A 22,467-nucleotide genomic window follows, 5' to 3' on the forward strand; every position below is an offset into this window, starting at 1 on the left:
GGCCTCCCCAAATATTCATTGAGGTTGTTGTGTGCATTGCTGGGAAAATGTAAATATTGCAGGGACAACTGGCATCGCAAAAAATGTATCTACAGTGTAGTTAAGTTGTTCTAGTAAAGAGCCTGTAGTACAGTGGACTAAAGCACTGTTATTAACATCTGCTGCTTGCAATTACTGCAAGTTCAAATCTCACCAGGCTCAAGGTTGACTCAGCCTTCCATCCTTTCAAAGGTAGGTAAAATGAGGACCCAGATTGTGGGGGCAATCAGCTGACTTTGTATAAATATACAAAAGTATGAAGGCTATTGTTTAACACATTGTAAGCTGCCCTGAGTCTCCGGAGAAGGGCGGCATATAAATTAAAGCAAAAAAAAAATAAATAAAAAAAAATAAATGGCACTTCTAAAGCAAAAGTTGCCAACTTCACATCGATTTAATAAAAATAAAATAAAACATGTAGCAAACTTTTTCTTTTAACTGTACTAACTGCAAAGTTTTCCTGTTTGGGATTTTGCAAATGTAAACCGTTCACTCAAAGCAAATTGTCACAGGAAAGAAAACAAACCTGAAACTTTTAGCTTTTTATTAATAGGCTAGAGTAAGGGTCTACTCAAGGTCCAGGGGCTAGATGTGGCCTGCAGGATCCCTAGAAACAGTGAAGGACTGGCCCGCGGTGCCTCTCCCAGTGAAAACAGAGCTCGGAAGGGCCACACGCGGCCCTCCCAAGCTCAGTTTTCACTGGCAGAGGGTTGCAGCAGGCCGTAGGAGTCGAAAACGCAGCTCAGGAGCCCGTTTTCTCTGGCAGAGCGCTTGGGCCACCATAGGTGTCCTCAACATGAGTGACATCAAGCTGGCCACACCCACCCTGGCCACGCCCCCCAGGCTCCCCCGAGGTCAAACACAACCCTGTTGTGGCCCTCAATGAAATCGAGTTTGACACCCCTGGTGTGAATTAGTGTGAATTCTAATCACACATAGGCACGAAAGCCAACTGGATGACTTTGGGCCATTCACCAGGAGACTGTGAGTTCTAGTTCTGTCTTAAGAATGAAAGCCAACTGGGTGACTTTGGGCCAATCACGAGGAGGCTGTGAATTCTAGATCCGCCTTAAGCATGAAATCTGACTGGATGACTTTAGACCAATTACCAGGAGAGTGTGTGAGTTCTAGTCCTGCCTTAACCATGAAAAAAGGCTGGATAACTTTAGACCGGTAACTCACCTCTCAGGCCAACTCACCTCATAGGATTGGTATTGTGGAGAAAATAGGAGGAAGAAGGAGCATTTAGTATGCTTTACCACCTTTTACTTATCAAGTATTAAAAGCAGGATAAAAATCAAATAAATAAATAAATAAACTGCCAATGCTATAATTCCCAGCAGTTTGGTATAGATCAGTCTTGGGCAATGCTAGCAGGCAGAGAAATAGGATGAGCAATTTTTCTGAATTTTTAAAAAAGAAACTTGGTGGGCATAAAGGGAATTTTAATAATATCTTCTTGCAGTGATGAAATTCAAATTTTTTTACTACCGGTAAAAAAATGCTTGGTGGGCATGGTGTGGCTTGGTGGGCGTGCCTTGGTGGGCGTGGCAGGGGAAGGATACTGCAAAATCCCCATTCCCTCCCCACTCCTGGGGGAAGGATATTGCAAGATCTCCATTCCCACCGCACTCTGGGACCAGCCAGAGGTGGTATTTGCCAGTTCTCTGAACTACTCAAAATTTCCGCTACTGGTTCTCCAGAACCTGTCAGAACCTGTTGGATTTCACCCTGTCTTCCGGGTGCTCTCAGAATGCAAGGTACTCTTCTCTGTATTTCTCTCCTACAAGAAGCTCCATGCCACCCCAATATATTTGTCCTTTCTTCAAACAAGGAACTTGTGGACAGCTTTTTTCTTTTTCTTTTTTCTAAGAAAATCTGGGTTCCGTTGACATTTCTTGGGAAATCAACATGAAGTGAGAAGCTAACGCTCTGCAGTGTGTCAACTTCCTATCTGTTGCAATCAAAATGTTCCTTTCAAACAAAAAAAAAAAAATGTCAAATGGAACAGGAAGCTAGGCAAATATCCAAAGGGACATTTGAAGACCCAAAAAGACTCTCTGGCACTGTGTTGAAGGCTACTGGCGGAAACAAACACCGTTGATTTGAAGACATACCATTTTAATAACTAAAAGGCACCAAGCTGATTTACCACTCTTTTCCAAAATTTATTCGGTAATTTGCATACAAGTCAATGCATCAAAATTCATTGTTTCATCCCCTAAAACTGTTTATCCCCTGTTTATAGTACTTTAAGTTTTGCTTGGCTTGCAAGGCAACCTTCGAATCTAGCATACTATTACTAATTATCACCTATTACAGAGACGCCACTGCAACATAGCAAAGCCAGTTCTTCCCTCAGATGCGTAGAATATTCTGATTTCACCACTTCAGTGTAAAATAGAGCGAAATGGTCTGCTCTATTTGTTGTAGGCTGCCTTATCTTCCAGCAACTTCATTGTGGTGGTCTTAGAGATGGGCGTCACAGCCAGTCCTTTCGTGGGTCTACTCGGGGCAGGTTGCTCTCTTTGACCTGAAAACGTAACAAAGAAGTTGCATCATCATCATCACAAAGAAAAACTCATGTCAGTGAACCAACAGGGTTCAATTGTTATGGTTTGTGGCACAGGAAACAGATGTCTAGATTTGATTTGCAATTTTTGTCAACCTCCAAGTCCTTTCCAAACACTTATTAAGTACATACGAGTATCATTGTTATTTTGTAAGACACCAACTTCTATATTGACTTTGGGCCGCTTATAACTAAAAATCTATGTCTGTCTGTCTGTCTGTCTGTCTGTCTGTCTGTCTGTCTGTCTGTCTGTCTATCTATCTAGTATCTATCTTCTATTTATCTATCATCCATCTCTATCATCTAGTTGTAACTATTATCTATCTTCTTTCTATATCTATCAAACAATCTATCAATTTATCTATCTATCATCTATCATCTATCTCTATCTAGTATCTATTATTTATTTATTCATTTATTTATTCATTCATTTATTTATTTATTTCGTCAAGCATGTATTTTATGACAGATACAAGTGTAAGCATAATGATAAATACATGAAAAGGATACAAATAAAAGAAAACATTTTGACAGGGACGGTAGGCATGCTGGTGAGCTTATGCACGCCCCTAACAGACCTCTTAGGAATGGGACGAGGTCAACAGTAGACAGTCTAAGGTTAAAGTTTTGGGGGTTTGGGGAAGAAACCACAGAGTCAGGTAGTGCATTCCAGCCATTGACCACTCTGTTACTGAAGTCGTATTTTCTGCAGTCTAGTTTGGAGCGGTTTACCATGAGTTTGTATCTATTGTGTGCTCTTGTATTGTTTTGGTTGAAGCTGAAGTATTCATTGGCTGGTAGGACATTGTAGCAGATGATTTTATGTACTATGCTTAGGTGAGACCGAAGATGGCGAAGTTCTAAGTTGTCTAAGCCCAAAATTTCGAGTCTGGTGGCATAAGGTATTTTGTAGCATAAGGTATTTTGTTGATAGATAGATTTTACCTATCTATCATCTACCTATCATCTATCTATCTATCTATCTATCTATCTATCTATCTATCTATCTATCTATCATCATTTATCTATTTCTCTTTGTCATCTATCTGTGGCCTTTATAAATAGATACCAGCACTCAAATTGTACTCAGAAGCCAACTGGTATCCAGTAGAGCTTGCAAAACAGAGCAATCACATGTATGCAATACTGCGCCCCATCACTCCCTGTCTTGCTGCATTCTGGACCAGCTGTAGATTCTAAATCAGGGGTGCCTAAAGCATGTCTGGCTGGGGAATTCTGGGAGTTGAAGCCCACAGGTCTTAAAGTTGCCAAAGTTGGATACACCTGCTCTAGATAGTCTTCAAAGGCAGCCCAAAGTAGATGCTATGTTGATATTATTTTGTCATTGTACTATAAAATTTATTTCTCAAATTGATATGCTGCTCATCTTACAGTAAACAGCAACATTGAGTGGTTTACAAATTATTCTTGCATTGTCTTAATCGTTTTGCTCAGAGCGCATGGTGCTTAAAGTCAATTTGCAAATGAAGGAGTGTATAAGCAAGCGCTAAGTACATAAGTGAGGTCAATACGATGGACTTACAACTTGTCACACTTTTTACAGTTTTGATGTAATCCCAAAAGGAGCATTCAGATTTTTTCAGTCCTTTATAATTCGGTAAAGGTGCAGTAAACTCTTTATAATTGTCTCCATCCACGTGTGCACGAAACAAAGGCCAGGGCGAGAGTCCTTCTAGCCTCTTTCTTGAAAACTCATAAGGGCTATTTGGATTTCTGCAGAAAAGAACAAATATAAGTCACCAGATTGCAACACAAACGACTCATAAAAACTTCCTGAAATTGCAAGGGTCAAAAATCTTTATACATTTTTTTTTCTTTGTGCACAGGTAGTCCTTGTTTGATGACCTTAATGGAGCCTGCCCATTAGGGTCATAAGTCTTGATGGTCATAAAGCAGGTCACCCATGTGAACGACCTGATATGATGAGCTTTCTTTTTTCTGTGGTTGTTAAGTAAATTCCATGGTCGTTAAATGAGCCAATGGATTACTTTGCATCTCCATTGACACCTGAAGTGGTAAAAGAGGAAGAGAGGAAGAAAGAAGAAGGAAGAAAGAAGGGAGGAGGAAGGAGAAGGGAGAAGGGAAAAAGAGAAGAAGGAAAGGACGAGGAGGAGAAGGAGGAGGAGGAGGAAGAGGAAGAGGAGGAGGCATGAATGAATTTCCAAGGTCATCTCATTGGCTTTTGTAGAACATGAGATCACATAAATATTAATATGATAAATAAATGCCTATGTGCTTCTGACAAAGGGACTTTACTATCGTTTTTCCATCCTTGCAGTAATGCCTGGAGTTGGGTCATCATGATGTCCTTTTTCCAGTTGGAGAACATAGAAGGACACAGCTAATTGTCATGATGACATTGTCAGCCATGGCTTTGATGTCTCAAAGACCAAGACTCCCAAATTATAGTAGTATAGAGAGATTCAGAGTGCTTCCTGATTGTATCAGCGCGGTCTAAATCACGCACAGTCAAATTATATGACATTAGCTGAACCACCATCAGCTGCTCTCATTCATATATTGCTCATGACGTTTTAGTTCCAGTTAACATGGGAATAGCACTAAGCCAGAAACAGATGTTTGCTTCCTCTTTTCCAGCAAAAACCGTCCCATAGTGGTCAATGGGTTCGTTTAACAACTGTGGTGTTTCCTTAACAAGCACGGCATTTGCTTTACAATCATTCACTTAACAACCATTACAAAGAAGGATACAAAGAAGTTTTACAGCCATCATGATTTACAATCAAAATCTACAATACGGTCATAACTTGAGGACTACCTGCATGTACCATAAAGTTGCATTCAAAAGCAGAGTTCAAACTCTTTAACAATCGAAAGCTCATCCTTCAACTTTCAGTGATCAAAGCTCTTAGCACTTACCTAGATTTTATAAAGTTGGACATAAACACACTTAAAACATACCCAGATTTTATAAAGTTGGACATAAACACTCTTAGCACCTACTCAGATTTTATAAAGTTGGACATAAATATGCTTAGCACATACCCAGATTTTATAAAGTTGGACATAAAAACACTTAGAACCTACCAAGATTTTATAAAGTTGGACATAAAAACTCTTAGCACATACCCAGAATTTATAAAGTTGGACATAAACACTCTTAGCACATACCCAGATTTTATAAAGTTGGACATAAACATGCTTAGCACCTACCCAGATTTTATAAAATTGGACTTAAACATGCTTAGCACATACCCAGATTTTATAAAGTTGGACATAAACATGCTTAGCACATACCCAGATTTTATAAAGTTGGACATAAAAATACTTAGCACCTACCCAGATTTTATAAAGTTGGACAGGTACTGCATAATGACTAAGGAGAGAGTCTTCTCTTCCTGCGTATATCGGTTTTTATACTGAGGATAAAAAGGTAGGCCAAATGCAAGCTGTACATCAGGAATGTATTCCAGGCTTGAGCTGAAAACAGAAAGCAAGAGAGTGAGCAAAAATACTGTAATTTTACTTAATTTACTAAATAGCACTTCCATTAAAAAAAATGGGGGGGGGACAGATATCTCACAGATTTTGTTTATTTAGTTATCATATTTATGATATGAGCATTTGTAGTGTCCCATGATACATTTGTTAATCTTCAAAATAAACTACAAGACTCTGAATCAAACAAACATAAATATTTCCCTGGGGATGAACAAACAGATATTGGAGGTGCTAAATGCTCAATCACAAATCATCATGATATAGTTTAGATGTAACACTATGCAATAAACCAAGATTTACAGTTCACCATAGTTACACTTTCACACTGGCTGATGTTTATTATATTTATGTTTGTGAATAGTTGGAACTCTTAACAAAATTCATTATATACTTTTTAATCTCTTACAGACCACGGATCTTAAAACTTTATTTCGCCCTGAAAGTTGGCATACAGATGTTTTAAAAAATGATTATTATTTTTTTAGTCAATGCATCATGGTTGTATAACCCATAAACTTTCCTCCTTTTTCCACAGCACATTTCCAAACCTCATTGTTTAACATTGAATGATCTCATTAGAAGACATTCATCTTCTGCCTATTTAGCTGCCCTTGTGAATAGTTTGGTTTTAGCTATTCAAAAAAGAAAGAAAAATACATTGGGAAGCAATAGAGTTGGATGTAAATTATCTCACGGGTCAAAAGCAGCAAGCCCTAAGTTTTGATTTACAACCATAATTTTGTGTGTGTCTGCATATGTGTTTGAGTCAGGGTGAGGTCTCTTCTGTAGAAATAAAAACAAGAAGCTCCTATAATTCATTTCTAATTCAAGAATGACTAGAAATGCAGTTAAAAATAGAAGCGGGGATCTGGCATACACCTCATCTTTTTTTGCCTAATTCCCTGAAAATGTCTATTTCTGCCTGTTTTCAAGATCACAGATGTGCTGAGTTAAAATGACGTGTGAATGGCTGAAGAGGATTTAACTTTAAAAACAATGCTCGAAAGTTGAGCAGGCCTTGAATCAGAAATGTCCACCGAGTATGGTACAAAAAAAAAAAAAAAATCAAAATGGCGCCCACAATGGAGTGAGCAAAGCTCCATCGTCTATGGAGATTCTTAAGTCATCCAGGTCATGGTTGTCCCAAAGGTGCTTTTTCAAGAGGCCACTGGACTTTCTGGTTTTTCTTTGAAGATGTTTCGTTCTCATCCAAGAACTGAAGAAGCTTCTTGGATGAGAAGTGAAATGTCTTCAAAAAAACCCCCAGAAAGTCCAGTGGCCTCTTGAGAAAGCACCTTTAGGACAAAGCCTGTAAGAGCCTTGGTGGTGCAGCAGATTAAAGTTCAAATCTCACCAGGCTCAAGGTTGACTCAGCCTTCCATCCTTTCAAGGTAGGTAAAATGAGGACCCGGATTGTGGGGGCAATAAGCTGACTTTGTATAAAAAGAACACCACTGGGGGGGGGGGGCGAAAGCCTTACTAAGCAGGTATATAGAAAAGTATGAAGGCTATTACTTAACGCATTGTAAGCCACCCTGAGTCTCAAAAAGGTCTATCGGTTTTTATGCTTAAGGTAAAGGTAAAGATTTCCCTCGCACATATGTGCTAGTCATTTCCGCCTCTAGGGGGCGGTGCTTATCTCCATTTCAAAGCCAAAGAGCCAGCGCTGTCCGAAGACATCTCCATGGTCATGTGGCCGGCATGACTAAATGCCAAAGGCGCACGGAACGCTATTACCTTCTCAGCAAAGGTGGTCCCTATTTTTCTACTTGCATTTTTTATGTGCTTTCGAACTGCTAGGTTGGCAGAACCTGGGACAAGTAACGGGAGCTCACCCCGTTATGCGGCACTAGGGATTCGAACCGCTGAACTGCCGACCTTTCGATCGACAAGCTCAGCGTCTTAGCCACTGAGCCACACATATAAAAAGATAGTGAAACTTCAACTACACCTCCATGATTATGTCTTCTTCTTCAGACCATACCATGTGGACATCCCTGAGCCGAATTAATGAAGTACAAACATGTGAAAAGATAAGAAAGTTCTTAGAAGAAATTTCTAAAATGCTTTCAGAGAAAATGGGAAAAATTCAATTCAAAGTCCACTCCCCCACTCCAAAAAAACCTATTGTTCTTTTCTTCTTAAAAAAAGAATATGCAGGAGAAAAAGCAGGTTTCAGGAGAAAATGGGAGAGCCCTTACCTTATTTATTTTATTTATTTTGTCATTCATCCATCCACTAATTCAAACATTTATATAGCCGCCCATCTTATAACCAACTCTGGGCAGCTCCCAATTAAACTATACGATTATACTTTCCACCCTTGGAAAGTGGAAAAGGTGCTCTGTCTGCCAAGTGTGATGAGAACCAGGTTTATTTCCAAAACCATGCGGATGGCTGACAATAATCCTGGCTAATGTGAGGGAGGCCTTAATCATGAGGAGAACGTCTCTTCGACTTGCAAACATTTCTTTCGTGACCGAAGTTACAACAGCACTGAAAATTGTGACTTATGACTGTTTTTCACACTTATGACCGCTGCAGCGTCCCCAGGGTCATGTGATCAAAATTCAAATGCTGGCAACTGGCATGTACTTATGACGGGGGGGTGTCCTGGGGTGTGTGTCAAGTGATCGCTTTTTGTGACCTTCTGACAAGCGAAGTCCATGAGGAAGCCAGATTTACTTCACAACCGGGTTACTAACCTAACAATTGTGGTGATTCACTTAACAACTGTGGCAAGAAAGGTCGTAAAGTGGGGCAAAATTGACTTAATAACATCTTTCTTGCTTAGCCACAGAAATTTTGGGCTCAATTGTGGCCGTAAGTCGAGAACTCCTTTTAAAGACAACACTCTTTATTAGGTGGCAAGCTTCCAACTAAACTAATTTAGCATTAGACTTTCAGAAAAGGGGAAAAAACACATTGTGAAATAAAATCAACGGTTTGGCATTCAAGATCAAGATGGCGAACTTAGGGATCGTTCTGAGGGACGGTGCTAAAAAGGGAATGGAGACCTATATGAAGCATTCAAATCACAGGCTATCCAATCCTGGTTTTTTATGGCGTTCAGCTCTCTGTATCACCCCTTTTAGTACGGCTGTGAGGAGACTGAATGTAGATTCAATGAGGTTGGACTAGATGACCGACAAGGTCCCTTCCAACTCTGTTATTCTATTCTATTTAAACGTAGGGGAAACTGTGTCAAAACTATGAAATCCTGCCTCCTTTTCACATTTATTGCATGTGAATGAACGAGGAGTGGTGGCTTTGACAGGGATATAGCCCTTTCCATCTTGACTTTTTTAACCGGTCTTGGGTGCCCCTGATTGGATACATCCAATACAGGTAGTCCCTGACTTACAACAGTTCATTTAGTGACCGTTCGAAATTACACTGAAAAAAGTGACTTATGAACATTTTTCATATTTATGACCATTGCAGCATCCCAATGGTCACGTGATTTATATCCGAATGCTTAATAAATGGTTCATATTTATGACATTTGCAGTGTCCTGGGGTCATGTGGTCCCTTTCTGTGACTTTCTGACAAGCAAATTCAATGGGGAAACTAGATTCACTTAATAACCATGTGACTAATTTAAGAACTGCAATGATTCACTTAACAAATGTGGTTAGAAAAGTCATAAAATGGGGCAAAACACAGTTAATCAAATTTCTCACTTAACAAATTTTGGGCTCAATTGTGGTCGTAAGTTGAGGACTGCCTGTACTGCAGGCTAACTCACTGCTCACTAACTTTGGACACAGTAAGGGACTGTGGTTACAGGTAGTTCTCGACTTACGACGTGGAATTATGGTTGTAAATCATGCCAGTTGTTAAGCAGGTCACCAAGTGACAGCCCCCAACCTTTTTTGCCCCAGTTGTTACACATATCACTTCAGTCATTAAATGAATTGCACAGTCGTTAAGTGAATCCACCTTCCCCCATTGATTTTGCTGGTTGGAAACCATCTGGGAAGGTCATAAATCATATGACTCAGGGAGGCTGCAACTGTCAGAATGCTGGCTGCCAAGAGTCCACATTTTGATCATGTGTCCACAGAGATACCCTGATGGTCATAAGTGTGAGAACCAGTCATAAGTCACTTTTTCCAGTACTGTTGTGACTTTGAATGATTGCCTAACAAAGGGCTGTTAGTCATTTTCCAGATAAATTTGCTTTACCGCTTTATCTGCTGCCGAACCGTGATGCAACGTTAAATCCACCGTTTTGCAATTCTTTGCTACTTCCTTATGAATTTTCACACTGTTGCAACATATCTGCAAATATTAAAATTATATCGGGTAAAGCCTAACGGGATAATTCTGTCTATTACCTTCAAATCACTGGATGCATAATGAGCGAACTGCATCTCAGAAGTCTTAAATTTGAGACTTAAATCATTAAAAAAGAATGTTTGGACAAGAGGTGAGTCAATATTTGTGTTTGTACAAAAATTAACAAAAGGCCACATCAAATAGAAATGTGAAAGGCTCGATGTAAACAGAAATTTGACTAAATCAGACACTGCGCCAGATTCAAAAGGAAGTTAACTGCCTTCAATGTGATTTCCATTTGCTCACCAAGAAATGCTTACAAACCCAATTTTTTTCACATTTGTTGCAAAATCAGCACAGATGTCGCTAAATAAACATTGTATGCGCGCATATTCCTAAATTGAGATTTAAACTTCGCTGGAGCTGTTTCAGTTTTTATTTCATTACTCCAGATTTTAGTCCCTCACTCTATCCAAAACCTCTTATGAAAATAAAGGAATCCTGGGTTTTTGTACAATTTTCCTAATGACCATTGGCTAGTTAAACTAGGAACCGAAGTCAAGAAATTGTGGAGACAAAAGCTTAGTTTAAGTTCTCACTGCTGTCAAGGTTGGTGGTCCACAGAGATCTAGTTAATTTATTCACGTGCAGCTCAGTTTTAGCAATATAAATGTGATAGCTGGCTAGACAGGGAAGTCAAAAATGCATCTCAAAAGAAAGGTAGTGATGATTTAATTTGATAACGCAGGAAGTCCTAGACCAGTGATGGCTAGCCTTTTTGCCATCGCGTGCCAAAAGCGGGGGGAGCGTGGGGGGGGTTGTGCAAATGCGTGCCAACACCCATAATTCAATGCGCCCTGCCCCCCAGCGCATGCGACCCCACACGCTCCCCCTGCTTTTGGCACATGATAGCACGGTGGGCCAGGTAGGCCCGTTTTTTTGACCTCCCCAGGTTCCAGAGGCTTTCTAGGATCCTGGGAAGGGCAAAAAGGGCCGACCTCAACCTCCCAGAGGCCCTCCAGAGGCCGGAAACAGCCCGTTTTCCGACTTCTGGTAAAGCCGGATGGCCCAAAAATCAGCTGGCTGGTGCACTCTGGTTTCTCTTCAGATCATATAAATCTTTCTCCTTTTATTTTTTTTTTGGAGTTTCAAGATAACCATATTCCACTGCTGGAATGGTCTGGGAATAGCCCAGGCCTTAACTCAATTGAAAATCTATGGAGCCGACTAAAGAAACTTGTTCGTCAGAAGCGACCCAGTAATTAAACCCAGTTAATAGAAGCAATCATTCAATCTTGGTTTCACATTATAACAGCTGCAGAACTAAAAGACTTGGTTCACTCCACGGAAAGACGTTGTAAGGCTGTAATTCATGCTCATTTTTTCCTATGGTGAAAATTTTTGTATATCTCATTTTTTTTCTATGTGTTTCACTAACCTTCTTTATACTATAACTGCTATTCTAATAACAAATCCTTCATAAAAGTTATTGCATTACAATCTTGATTAAATTATCTTTCCATTGATATACAATTTTATGGTACTACTGCAAAAAAGAGTGATGTTATTAGCTAGTTTTAGAAAATACACTTTTCCCAAAAGGTTTCCACAATTTTGGCTACTGCTGTACTTTTACTCTTATCTAAATCATTTTACGAATAAGATAGGTCAAAAGATTATCCTTACCTGCTCAAGGAATTGCTGTCTGGCACGTGATACATGAAAATATTCCCTCTCTCGTTATTAGCCCATTCCTTTGCCATATCTATAGTTGGGCAAATGATGAAGTGGTCTCTAAAAACAGTAAAGAAAGCATCCTTACAATCTGGAAACAATTAACTTTCAAACAAATATTTCTTAAGTCCCTGCTTTTCTGCTATAACTCCATATCCACACACTCAGGATTAATTAAAAATAAGAAGACTCAAATCCTCCAAAATTATCCATTACGTAAGGTGGTAATGTAACCAAGAGAAGAGGACCAAAAAGCACAAAAGTCCCTAAATTTGAGTTAAATATTATAGATTTCCAAAATGGAAATTACAGTTTGGATGAGTGACTTAACGCAAGTAACTTACGCGCACAACTGAGAGTGAAATTTCTATTGTTAAGTCAATGTGGTCATAAGTCAAGTTGGATCCAATTTCACGGCCATTTTTATGATGGTCATTGAGTAAATGCTGAAGTTCTAAGTGTGAAACCATGCTTCTTCTTGCTGAAAAGCAGCAAAAAAATCCCATACCAGGGGTCTCCAACCTTGGCGACTTTAAGACTTGTGGACTTCAACTCTCAGAATTCCACAGCCAGCTTTGCTTGAAGACTTGAAGTCCACAAGTCTTAAAGTCGCCAAGGTTGGAGACCCCTGCCCCACACCACCTTGCAAATTGCAATCATGACTGCAAGACACTGCAACAGGTCATCAATGGTTTCCCAGTTTCCCAGCGTCTAAATTGCAATCATTTGGCCATGGGGGTACCACAACGGTCATTAGTACAAGGACCAGACTACATTCAGCACAATTGTAATCTTTGCTAAACAAATGGTCATATGTCAAGAACCACTTGACAAGGTTTAATGGTCCTGGGATAAATAAGCAATGGTGACTTAGGAAATTTAAATATTCAAAGCTGCATGTCTGGAGAAAGGTTCGAACAGTCTTTCGTGCCACGCTGGCCTAAACGTTTTGAAGTCCCCCAAACTGCTATGATGAAGCAAATCTGTTCTGCCCCAGCTACGGACCCCAAAGAACACAGCGTACACAAAGTCTGTACAAACTTTAGTTTACTAAATTAAGTAAGGTTTTTTTTTTCCAAACCAAGGGCTGTTAATTAACTTTCTTAACAGCCTACAAGAATCCAAAGAATAAATAATCTTAATCTTACTATGGTTGACAGAAAGCCCAGAAGCAATTTGCAAAGAACGAAGATCAAGGCACGAAGGAGAGTGAACGAAGTTGTTCCCTGCAAATTGCTTCAGTCAGCATTCTTCCTTAAATAGACTAGGGGAGTGGCCAATTAGCCCCAAGCCTTACTCTCAAGGAGACCTCCTCCTGAGGAGCCACTCCTGCCTTTTGGCAGCTCTGCATGCCCGTGCATCGAGAAGAGGCTCCTCCTCTTCGTCCTTTTCACTTAAGGGAGCTTCTGGAGGTTCTGAAGGCCCTGGCTGAATCCCCGCCTCTGGCACCACATCTTCTCCAGCCTCCTCATTGTCCAACTCGAGTGCCAGCTCCACAGGCTGTTGGTGCAGCACCACACCAGCCTCCTCGCTGTCCGAATCAGCCACTAGCCGCACAGGCCACGTACGGGCCACAACAAAATCTGATGCAGGTGGGTCCTTGAGTTACAACCATAATGCAACCATCACATTACAGTTGTAAATTGTAACAGTTTTAATGTTATTTGCTTTAAAGTGTAGTCACATGACTGCGGGGGTGGGGGGGACGGACAACTGATCTGGGTCATAACTCCCATTTTCCATCTCAGTTGCAACGTCGGCCAGTAACCAACTGGTCGTAAATCAAAAATGACTTGTTGATGTTTGGACTCATGCAATGTCTGCAGCCCAGATGATTCAATTGAACAAATCTATATTCCTTTCCTTACTAGGCTCTCCATATTAGAAAAATAATGCCAACGTTTTTGGCTTTGTTCATGCTCATTAGGAGATCTTTGTTGTTGGATAACAACTTCCCTCATCCAGGTTGACTAAAGCTGATGAGATCTGCAGTTCAAATACTTCCCGAGCGTTAAAGGCCGTGGTGGGATTCAGCTGGTTCGGGCTGGTTCGGTTGAACCGGTTCTTAAATTGCGGGCTGGCCCAGAGGTGGGTTTCAGCAGGTTCTGACCAGTTCTGGAGAACTGGTAGTGGAAATTTTGAGTAGTTCGGAGAACCGGTAGTAAAAATTCTGAAACCCACCACTGGGCTGGCCCCACCCCTTTATGCCCCGCCCCTTCCAGGAGTCCCCATGCGCCCCATTTTGGCTCCCAGGTAGGTGTAGGGAGGCCTACTAGGCCCAAAATGAGGCATGGGGAGGCACAGCGGGTCACCCTGCGGCCCGTTTTTGCTCCCAGGTGTCTGCAGGGAGGCCTACTAAGCCCAAAACTGGGCGTGCGGGGTGCGGTGCAGCCTTGCCCTCCCCCAGCGCCCTCCGTGGCCCATTTTTGCTCCTAGGAGGCTGCAGGAGGCCAAATGATGCCTGTTAAAGGATCTGCACTCCAACTTCTGCTGATGTTCCCCCTTTATAAAGTTGGGAGAAAGTACTCTAAAACACACATGCGCGCACCCTGCTTTTCTTAAGAAGTTTTTTTTAGACTGCCCAAAAAAAAGAAAATCCTCGTTTGCTGGCGGCCACAAATCCACAGAGTTGATTGACCCCACTCTGATATTTAACGGTGGCACAAAGTAAACGCTCACGTTACAAACAGATGTTCTCTGTGCTTCTGATGGTTCAGTTTGTTAAAGCCGAAGGTGAGTGAAGATGTAAAAAATAGCTTTGAAGTCCTGCTTCTAACGCTTACGAGTTCTGAGCTGTTCTGCATACCAAGTGCATAAGAGAAAAACAAAGCCGCCATTTTGCTTTAGAAATTGAAATACAGATAAACATTCTCAGTGTAGAAAGTTAGCAGCCATTTCAATATTTTGGGAAATATTAAAAAGGCAGAATATTATATTTTCTATCTTACTTTTTTCTTTTTTAAAATCATTTTCTTATACTGAAAATTTCTGTTTTTTTTTAAAAGCCATATGAGTTATAGATGTTCCATTAGGAATACAATATAAAAGAACACATCAAAATAATTGTATAAACTTTTCTCTTTTCCCAAGTTTTAGCCCTTTTTTAAAGCCTGTAGTTGATTGCTTATAATTCCAGTTTCAGTCATCTTTCTGCCTTTAGCAAACTTAAGGCTCTGTTTAAACATAGTTTGTTTCTAAAATGCTGATCTGTTGCAGGTGGGACAGGAGTTATTTGTAAAAATAATAAAGGCGGGATACAAATAAATAAAACTAATTAATTAAAGTATTGGAATGGCTGAAGGGGAGCCCTAAAATAACACATGCGGTATCCTGAGGAACAGATGGAAGTTGGTTTCTTATGTTTAGTCCAATGTGGTAAAGCTGCCAAATTTAAAACTCGAAGAAATGACATATGAGGAGCCAAAAAAAAAAAAAAAAACCCCGAAAGCAATACCCTTCAACTGCAAAAGACCGTATTTGAGGGTTACAGCTTTCCAGCTCAAAATTTCTTTCTTGAATGTGCTGGAAGGTCTGCAGCCTGTAATTTAAAACTGAACTCAACTTGATACTCTTTTCTGTCCATGTACACCTCTGCAGGGTGCATTGAAGTTAGCATCTCGTGCTCGATGCGCCACGAAGCTCATGTTTATCTTGACATCCATGCGCGCTAAGCCACAATTTTGATAAACACATGTGTCAAAGCATTGGGAAGTACAATATGTGTGCCTTGGATGGCTGGATGGGGGGAGCCGGTGTTTTTCTCCAGCAGAAAAAGTGTATTTATTATGATTTTTTTAAAAAAACAACTACTGGAGATGTGATTTAATATTTAGATATTTAAAGGGAACTCATTTTGAGTACTTCCAACCCACACAGTGCCACAACATGCATTAGAATTGTCTTTATTTTTATTGATTATTTGATTGATTGATTGATTGATTGATTAGATTTTAACCTGTCTTTATTACTTCATAGATTAACTCAAGGTGATGCATATAAATAATATTCCTTCCTCCTTCTATTTTCCCACAACAACTACTCTGTGAAGGTGGGTTGACTGGCACAAAGATAGAGATAGAGTGACTGGCACAAAGTCACCCAGCCAGCTTTCATGCCTAAGGCAGAACTAGAACTCACAGTCTCTTGGCAATTAGCCCAAAGTCACCCAGCTGGTTTTCATGCCTAAGGTGCTGTGGTGGGTTGCCCCCGGTTCGCACCAGTTCTATAGAACCGGTAGTAAAACCGGCGGGAGGCTCCGCCCACCGACCCCGACATCATCAAAACGTTTCTGCGCATGTTGCGAACCGGTAGTAAAGGTAAGTAGAACCCACCCCTCCTAAGGTGGGACTAGAATTCACCATCTCCTAGTTTCTAAGCCAGACCCATACCTAAGGCAGGACTAGAACTCACAGTCTCCTGGTGATTGGCTCAAAGTTGGCTTTCATGACTATGGCGCAACTAGAATTTACCATCTCCTGGTTTCTAAGCCAGCATTTTAACCAGGGGTGGGATCCTACTGGTTGAACAACCGGCTCGCTGCACGTGTGCAATTTCCATAACATTGAACTTACACATTGCAAAGGAAAGGAGCAAGGAAAACAGCTGAGGAGGGCCGATTCAATCTGCCGCCCCTGATCAGCTGGGCTTCAGAAGCAGAAATAAAGGTCAGTATAACCCCGGGGTGGGTGGGCAGGCAGGCCCACTTTCACAGCAACAGAGAACCGGTTCGCTCTTGGTGGGAAGTGGGAACTACTGGTTCAGCTGAACCGGTCCGAACCGGTAGAATCCCACCACTGATCTTAACCATTATACTAAAGATATGGGGACTGTATCCTAGAAGTCACAATTGCTAGCCAGAATAGTGAAGCACAATAACCCTTCACAATAACCCTTGTTTAGACAGATACATATACATATACATATACATATGCATATGCATATGTATATGCATATACACATACACATACACATACACATACACATACACATACACATACACATACACATATACACACACACACACACACACACACACACACACACATACACATACATCAGAGGTGGGTTTCAGTAGGTTCTGACCAGTTCTGGAGAATCGGTAGCAGAAATTTTGAGTAGTTTGGAGAACTGGTAGTAAAAATTCTGACTGGCCCCGCCCCCATCTATTCTCTGCCTCCCAAATCCCAGCTGATCAGGAGGAAATGGGGATTTTGCAGTAACCTTCCCCTGGAGTGGGGTGGGAATGGAGATTTTACAGTATCCTTCCCCTGACACGCCCACCAAGCCACACCCACAGAACCGGTAGTAAAAAAATTTGAAACCCACCACTGATATATATATACATACATACATACATACATACATACACATATGCATATGCATACACACACAGAGAAACTTACCGAGTGGCATTTTCTAATGCTCTGGAGAAGGAAGCATACTCAGTGGATGAATGTTCTAGGGAATAAAACCAGGTAGCTGCATCCTGGATGAGAAGGTTGGACTCTTCACCGCCCAAAGAGTTTTGGAGGGCCTGATAAAAAGCGGTTTTGCTATTGGCCCGGCCTTGTCTTTCTTCAAAACGCTAATTAGAGAGGAAAAGAGCATGCAGAAGAATTCAGAAAGCCACTTCACACTCAGAAATGGTGGTTGGCATTTAACAAAAATGTATACAGTACAGTTAAGTAATTACATGTTCATCATTGGTGCACAACGGGGGGGGGGGGTTCTGCCCTCCCTGGGCTCCAGCGGCTTTCCTCGAGTCTCCGGGAGGGTGAAAATGGCCTCCCCAAGCTCCGGAGGCCCTCTGGAGGCCGGAAACAGCACTTTCCAAACTTTCAGTAGGCCCGTTTTTCACCCTCCCTCGAGCCTCCGCGCACGTCCTGCATCCAAAATGGGCTGCGTGGGGACTCCTGGGAGGGGAGGGGAGGGGTGGGCGGGGCCAGCCAGGAGTGGGATTTGGCGGTTCTCCGAACAGCACAGAATCTTAGCTAGAGGTTCTCCTGAACTTCTGCGAAGCAACCCAGCAACCTACCCCTGACTACAGGTGCTCAGAATCCAATAAGATGTCTCAAGGCTGAAAAGATCCTGATCTAGCACAGAAACTCAGGTCAGACTCTCTAGGAATCACACCTGGTGTGTGAATCATTATCCAGCTAACAACAAAGAATGTTTCAGCTTTCCAATTTTACTCTCAGTGGAAGCCAAAACTATTTTAAGAAGATTTTCCCTATCCATTTAAGCAAATATTTTTGAAATATATATATATATATGGGTGTTTGGGTGTATTTGTATGTGCACCTACACACACACATCCCACACAGACCCCCCCCCCCTTCTCTTTTTAAAGACTATATTGCTTCCAACCTCCAGATTATTTTTCCACCCCTGCATTGGCTACAGAACAATTTCCTGAAAAACTGGGAATCTAAGAATTCCTCATGGATCCTGCTGCTGATGGTTATTGGCTTAAAAACTCGGTTTGAATAATCCTTTTTTCCAAATCATTTCAGAGTTGACATCTAATAATATATTTTTAAAAAATTATTAGTGTTGGCCTAACTCAATTTTTTTTTTTAAGGTTCTGGTTTTTACACTAAAAATGATTATGGACACGTAGGCCCAGGTTTCATAACTGCCAGATCTCTTGAGGTCAATTTGCACTTTGATTGAACTCTATAGGTTTATGATGAACTATTAATACTGGTAGTCCTTGACTTACAACAAAAGCTCCATTTTCACTGGCAGAAGGTTGCAGGCAGCCATCCAAGGCAAAAATGGAGATTCGGAGGCCATTTTCACTGGCAGAGGCACCATGGCAGTGGTGGGTTGCCCCCAGTTTGCACCGGTTCTATAGAACCGATAATAAAACTGATGGGAGGCTCCGCCCACTGACTCCGACGTCATCTGAACGCTTCTGTGCATGCGCAGAAGAGTGTGCGTGCGTGCATGCGAGCGAAGCGAGCCCTGTTGCAAACCGGTAGTAAAGGTAAGTAGAACCCACCCCTGCACCATGGGTCAGTCCTTTGCTGTTTACAGGACGACCCCACAGGCCAGATCTAAGCACCCCGCTTTGAATTTGACACCCCTGCAAATAAGGCATGAAAAATTTCTCTTTTCTTGGTCGTCCTGTGGATGAAGATGGTCTCTTTGAAAGATGTCCAACTGCTATGGTTCACGGTTCTTTGGGCAAAGGGAGCTGCTGAAAGAAGTTAGAAAGTGACGGTGTACAAAATTGAGATGGTCCTTCTCGTTCGGTTTCCAGAAGTATATAATAGCATGTTAAAAGGAATGATGAAAAGATGGAGATCAGCAGAGAGAGCATTCCAGACAAAGGAAAGGAAAAGATCAAATCAGATCACTTGGGACTTGGAAATGAAAAGACCAGACTAAAAGGAAAATAAGTTTCGATTTATCGGGTGGAGGTAATCTACTTAATACTGTTTCACTCTTGGATTCTTTAGTGTATTCACAGACATTTGGATCCTAGTTATCTAAATTTGAAAAACATGGACTCTTTCTGACTGACTGCTGTTGTTGTTTAGTCACTAAGTTGTGTTGACTCTTCGGGTTCCCATGGACCATGGCATGCCAGAATTTCCCATCCAGGGTTGATATTCACTTACTTTCCCTACTGGTTCGCAAATGTGAGTGTGCACACGCTCATTTCGATTGCACGCACCCCGACCACGCATGCGCCTGTCCTTCCGTGCATGTGCTTTGCTGGCGCATATGCCTTCCACGCATGTGCCTGGCCTCAAAAACATGCCTAAATAGGATGGCATAGAGCCGGGGTTGGTGGGCAGGCCCACCCACGATTTCCGCTACCGGTTTCGCCAAACCGATCCAAACCAGCTGAATACCACCTCTGTTCCTGTCCTCCACTGTCTCCTGGAGTTTGCCCAACTTCATGTTCATTGTCTCAATGACACTATCTAACCATCTCATCCTTTGCCGTCCCCTTCTCCTTTTGCCTCCCATCTTTCCCAACACCAGTGTCTTCTCCACTGAGTCCTCTCTTCTCATTTGGTGGCCAAAGTATTTGAGCTTCAGCTTCAGCATCTGTCCTTCCAAAGAGCAGTCAGGGTTGATTTCCTTTAGGATTTGTGTGACTATATACATGTTGTGGTCCGTCAGCAGCCTGCGGAGCTGGCAGCTGAGTTGGACAGTGAGGAGGCTGAGGAAGAACATGGGCCAGCCTTGGAGGCTGGGGAAGGCCCAGATGAGGGCTCTGCGTCGGAGGCAGAGATGGGCCCAGGGCCATCGGGGTGTGATATGCGGACTCCGGAGCCTCCAGAGGCTGACAGCAGAGAGGCAGAGGAACAGGAGGGTCCTGTTTCTAGTGCACGCATGAGAATAGCTGCCAGAAGGGAAGAGCAGCTGAGGCAAAGGGGACGACTCAGGAGTAAGGCCAAGAGATGATTGGCCCTTCCCATAAGGCTTAAAAGACCAGCAACAGCTCTTGGGCTCTTGTCGGAAAACAACGTTGATAGATTTGTTTCTTGTCTTGCTGCATTGATTTCTTGTCGGCGTCTTCTGCTTCTGAACTTTTGCCAAGAAAAGCCTTTGGCAGGTTGCCTAATTAGACCAAGGTTGGTGATAAGGCTGAAGAATTGTGTTATGAAGAATTTGTTTTGAATTAGTTTGGACTACGCTGAGAATGAGTTAATTCTCAGTTGTTCTAATAAAGTCTGTTTGTTTTCGAATGATTGCATCTGATAATACCTACTTGGGCCTGGGTCACAATAATACAGCAAATCAAAGTTTCTCTGATTTAAGGATCTGTGTTCTGCTAGTAAATCTGATGCATTGATTCGTACCACCACAGCTATCTTGTCCCTTCCAGAGATCTTGGGATCATGCAGACTTCTGAGAATTGTGCTGTCAACATATATGTTGCGGAATGGTGCAGCAGGCTGTCCAAATGAAGTCAGAGCTACTGATACGAACTTGTAGTTTTATATAAATAAATATATTTGACATCCATATTTGCGGGAAGACATGATAATCAGGAACACAGGAACATCATGAGGTAAAATTAAACAGCATACAGAACACCCAGAAGGGGAAAAAAAGGCGGGGGAAAGGGGAAACTCCCCCTTTATACTTACAGCAACCAATCAGAGCGCAGATTGCCTCATGCATGAGTTAGCACTCTCTCTAAGTAATCAACTACAACTACGTGTTCTGGTCCATTGTACACTTTACTCTTCCGACTACCCAGTTTAATATCCTAACAATATGGTAGCTTCTACCGATAGTCCTCGACTTTACGATTGCAATTGGTTGTAAACAAAATTATTTGTTTGTTTGTTCAATTTCTATAGCTGCCCATCTCAGTCAATGACTCTGAGTGACTTACAATTCAGAATTTAACAAATGCTTCACTTAGTAACAGAAATTTTGGGCCTGGCATTTCTGCTTACCTTAATCGCCTTTGCACGACTGATCAGCCCATCCTGTTGTGAACTTCCAATGAGTAGGTCCAACTTTGAAAGTCGAGAACGTTGCAAAGCAGCCGGAAAAGGTTCTTGCACGTAAGATCCATCAACAACTGGACCCCAATACTGGAATGGCCCACTTATGGCGAGGAGCTACACAAAGAACCACAAAAAGGTTAGCATAGGAGTGGAAAAAACGTGGTTACAGTAAACCCTATTAATGCCAGAATGGGATAAGAAGTGGGGCAGAAAGCATCAATGGCCAATGGTAATTGAGAAGAAAGAAAACACCATTATAATCTTACTAGTAACTTTTACTAGAGGCAGACTAGGGAACTGCTTGTGCAAATCAGAATTGTGTATTAATAGTTTATGGCTAGTTGCACCTACAACAGTTCAAAAACAGCTGAACCTACAAGTTCCTTTGTCCTTCAGTGCCTGTGTATAGGCCTGGAAAAATCATTCAGTACCTCCAGAAAGTAGTTTTTGATAAAAAGATTGGCTACCCTTCATTCTCAGTTGCTGTTCATAGGTGTTTCTCATGAGGGAGGGAGGGGGGGGAGGGAGGGAGGGAGGGAGGGAGGGAGAGAGAGAGAGAGAGAGAGAGAGAGAGAGAGAGAGAGAGAGAGAGAGAGAGAGAGAGAGACTCCTTATCAGCTATTATCATAACAACATTTTTGATCGTTTGTATCTTTCTGATCCATCTTCAGCGGCATAAATATTATATAATTGGATTCTTCGGACTTGAACTTCTATAACAAACAACAATCCTAAGGATTAAAGAGACATCACAGCTGCTTCTTTAGAAAAGCACTCCCATCGTCTCTAAACCAATGTTTGCCAATCTTGGCAACTTTAAGATGTATGAACTTCAGTTCCCATAATTCTCCAGCCAGCCGTGCTCAAGAGATATTTAT

General features: G+C 41.7%; 1 protein-coding gene across 1 annotated transcript in view; it reads right to left on the reverse strand.

The window, feature by feature from the left end:
• Positions 1-2,544: 2,544 nt before the first annotated feature.
• The window catches only part of TG (thyroglobulin), a 178,295-nt gene continuing 158,372 nt past the window's right edge, over positions 2,545-22,467 (reverse strand). Inside the window, exons 40-44 of the mRNA XM_070940321.1 lie at positions 21,536-21,703; positions 17,513-17,694; positions 12,063-12,170; positions 5,933-6,073; positions 2,545-2,572 (exon numbers count right to left, since the gene is read on the reverse strand). Coding sequence (XP_070796422.1) covers positions 2,545-2,572; positions 5,933-6,073; positions 12,063-12,170; positions 17,513-17,694; positions 21,536-21,703 — 627 coding nt within the window. The remainder of the gene's footprint in view (positions 2,573-5,932; positions 6,074-12,062; positions 12,171-17,512; positions 17,695-21,535; positions 21,704-22,467) is intronic.

This window comes from Pituophis catenifer, unplaced genomic scaffold (assembly GCF_029215685.1).
Source record: "Pituophis catenifer annectens isolate HBS135680 unplaced genomic scaffold, rPitCat1.0.hap2 SCAF_3, whole genome shotgun sequence".
Taxonomy (NCBI): Eukaryota; Metazoa; Chordata; class Lepidosauria; order Squamata; family Colubridae; genus Pituophis; species Pituophis catenifer.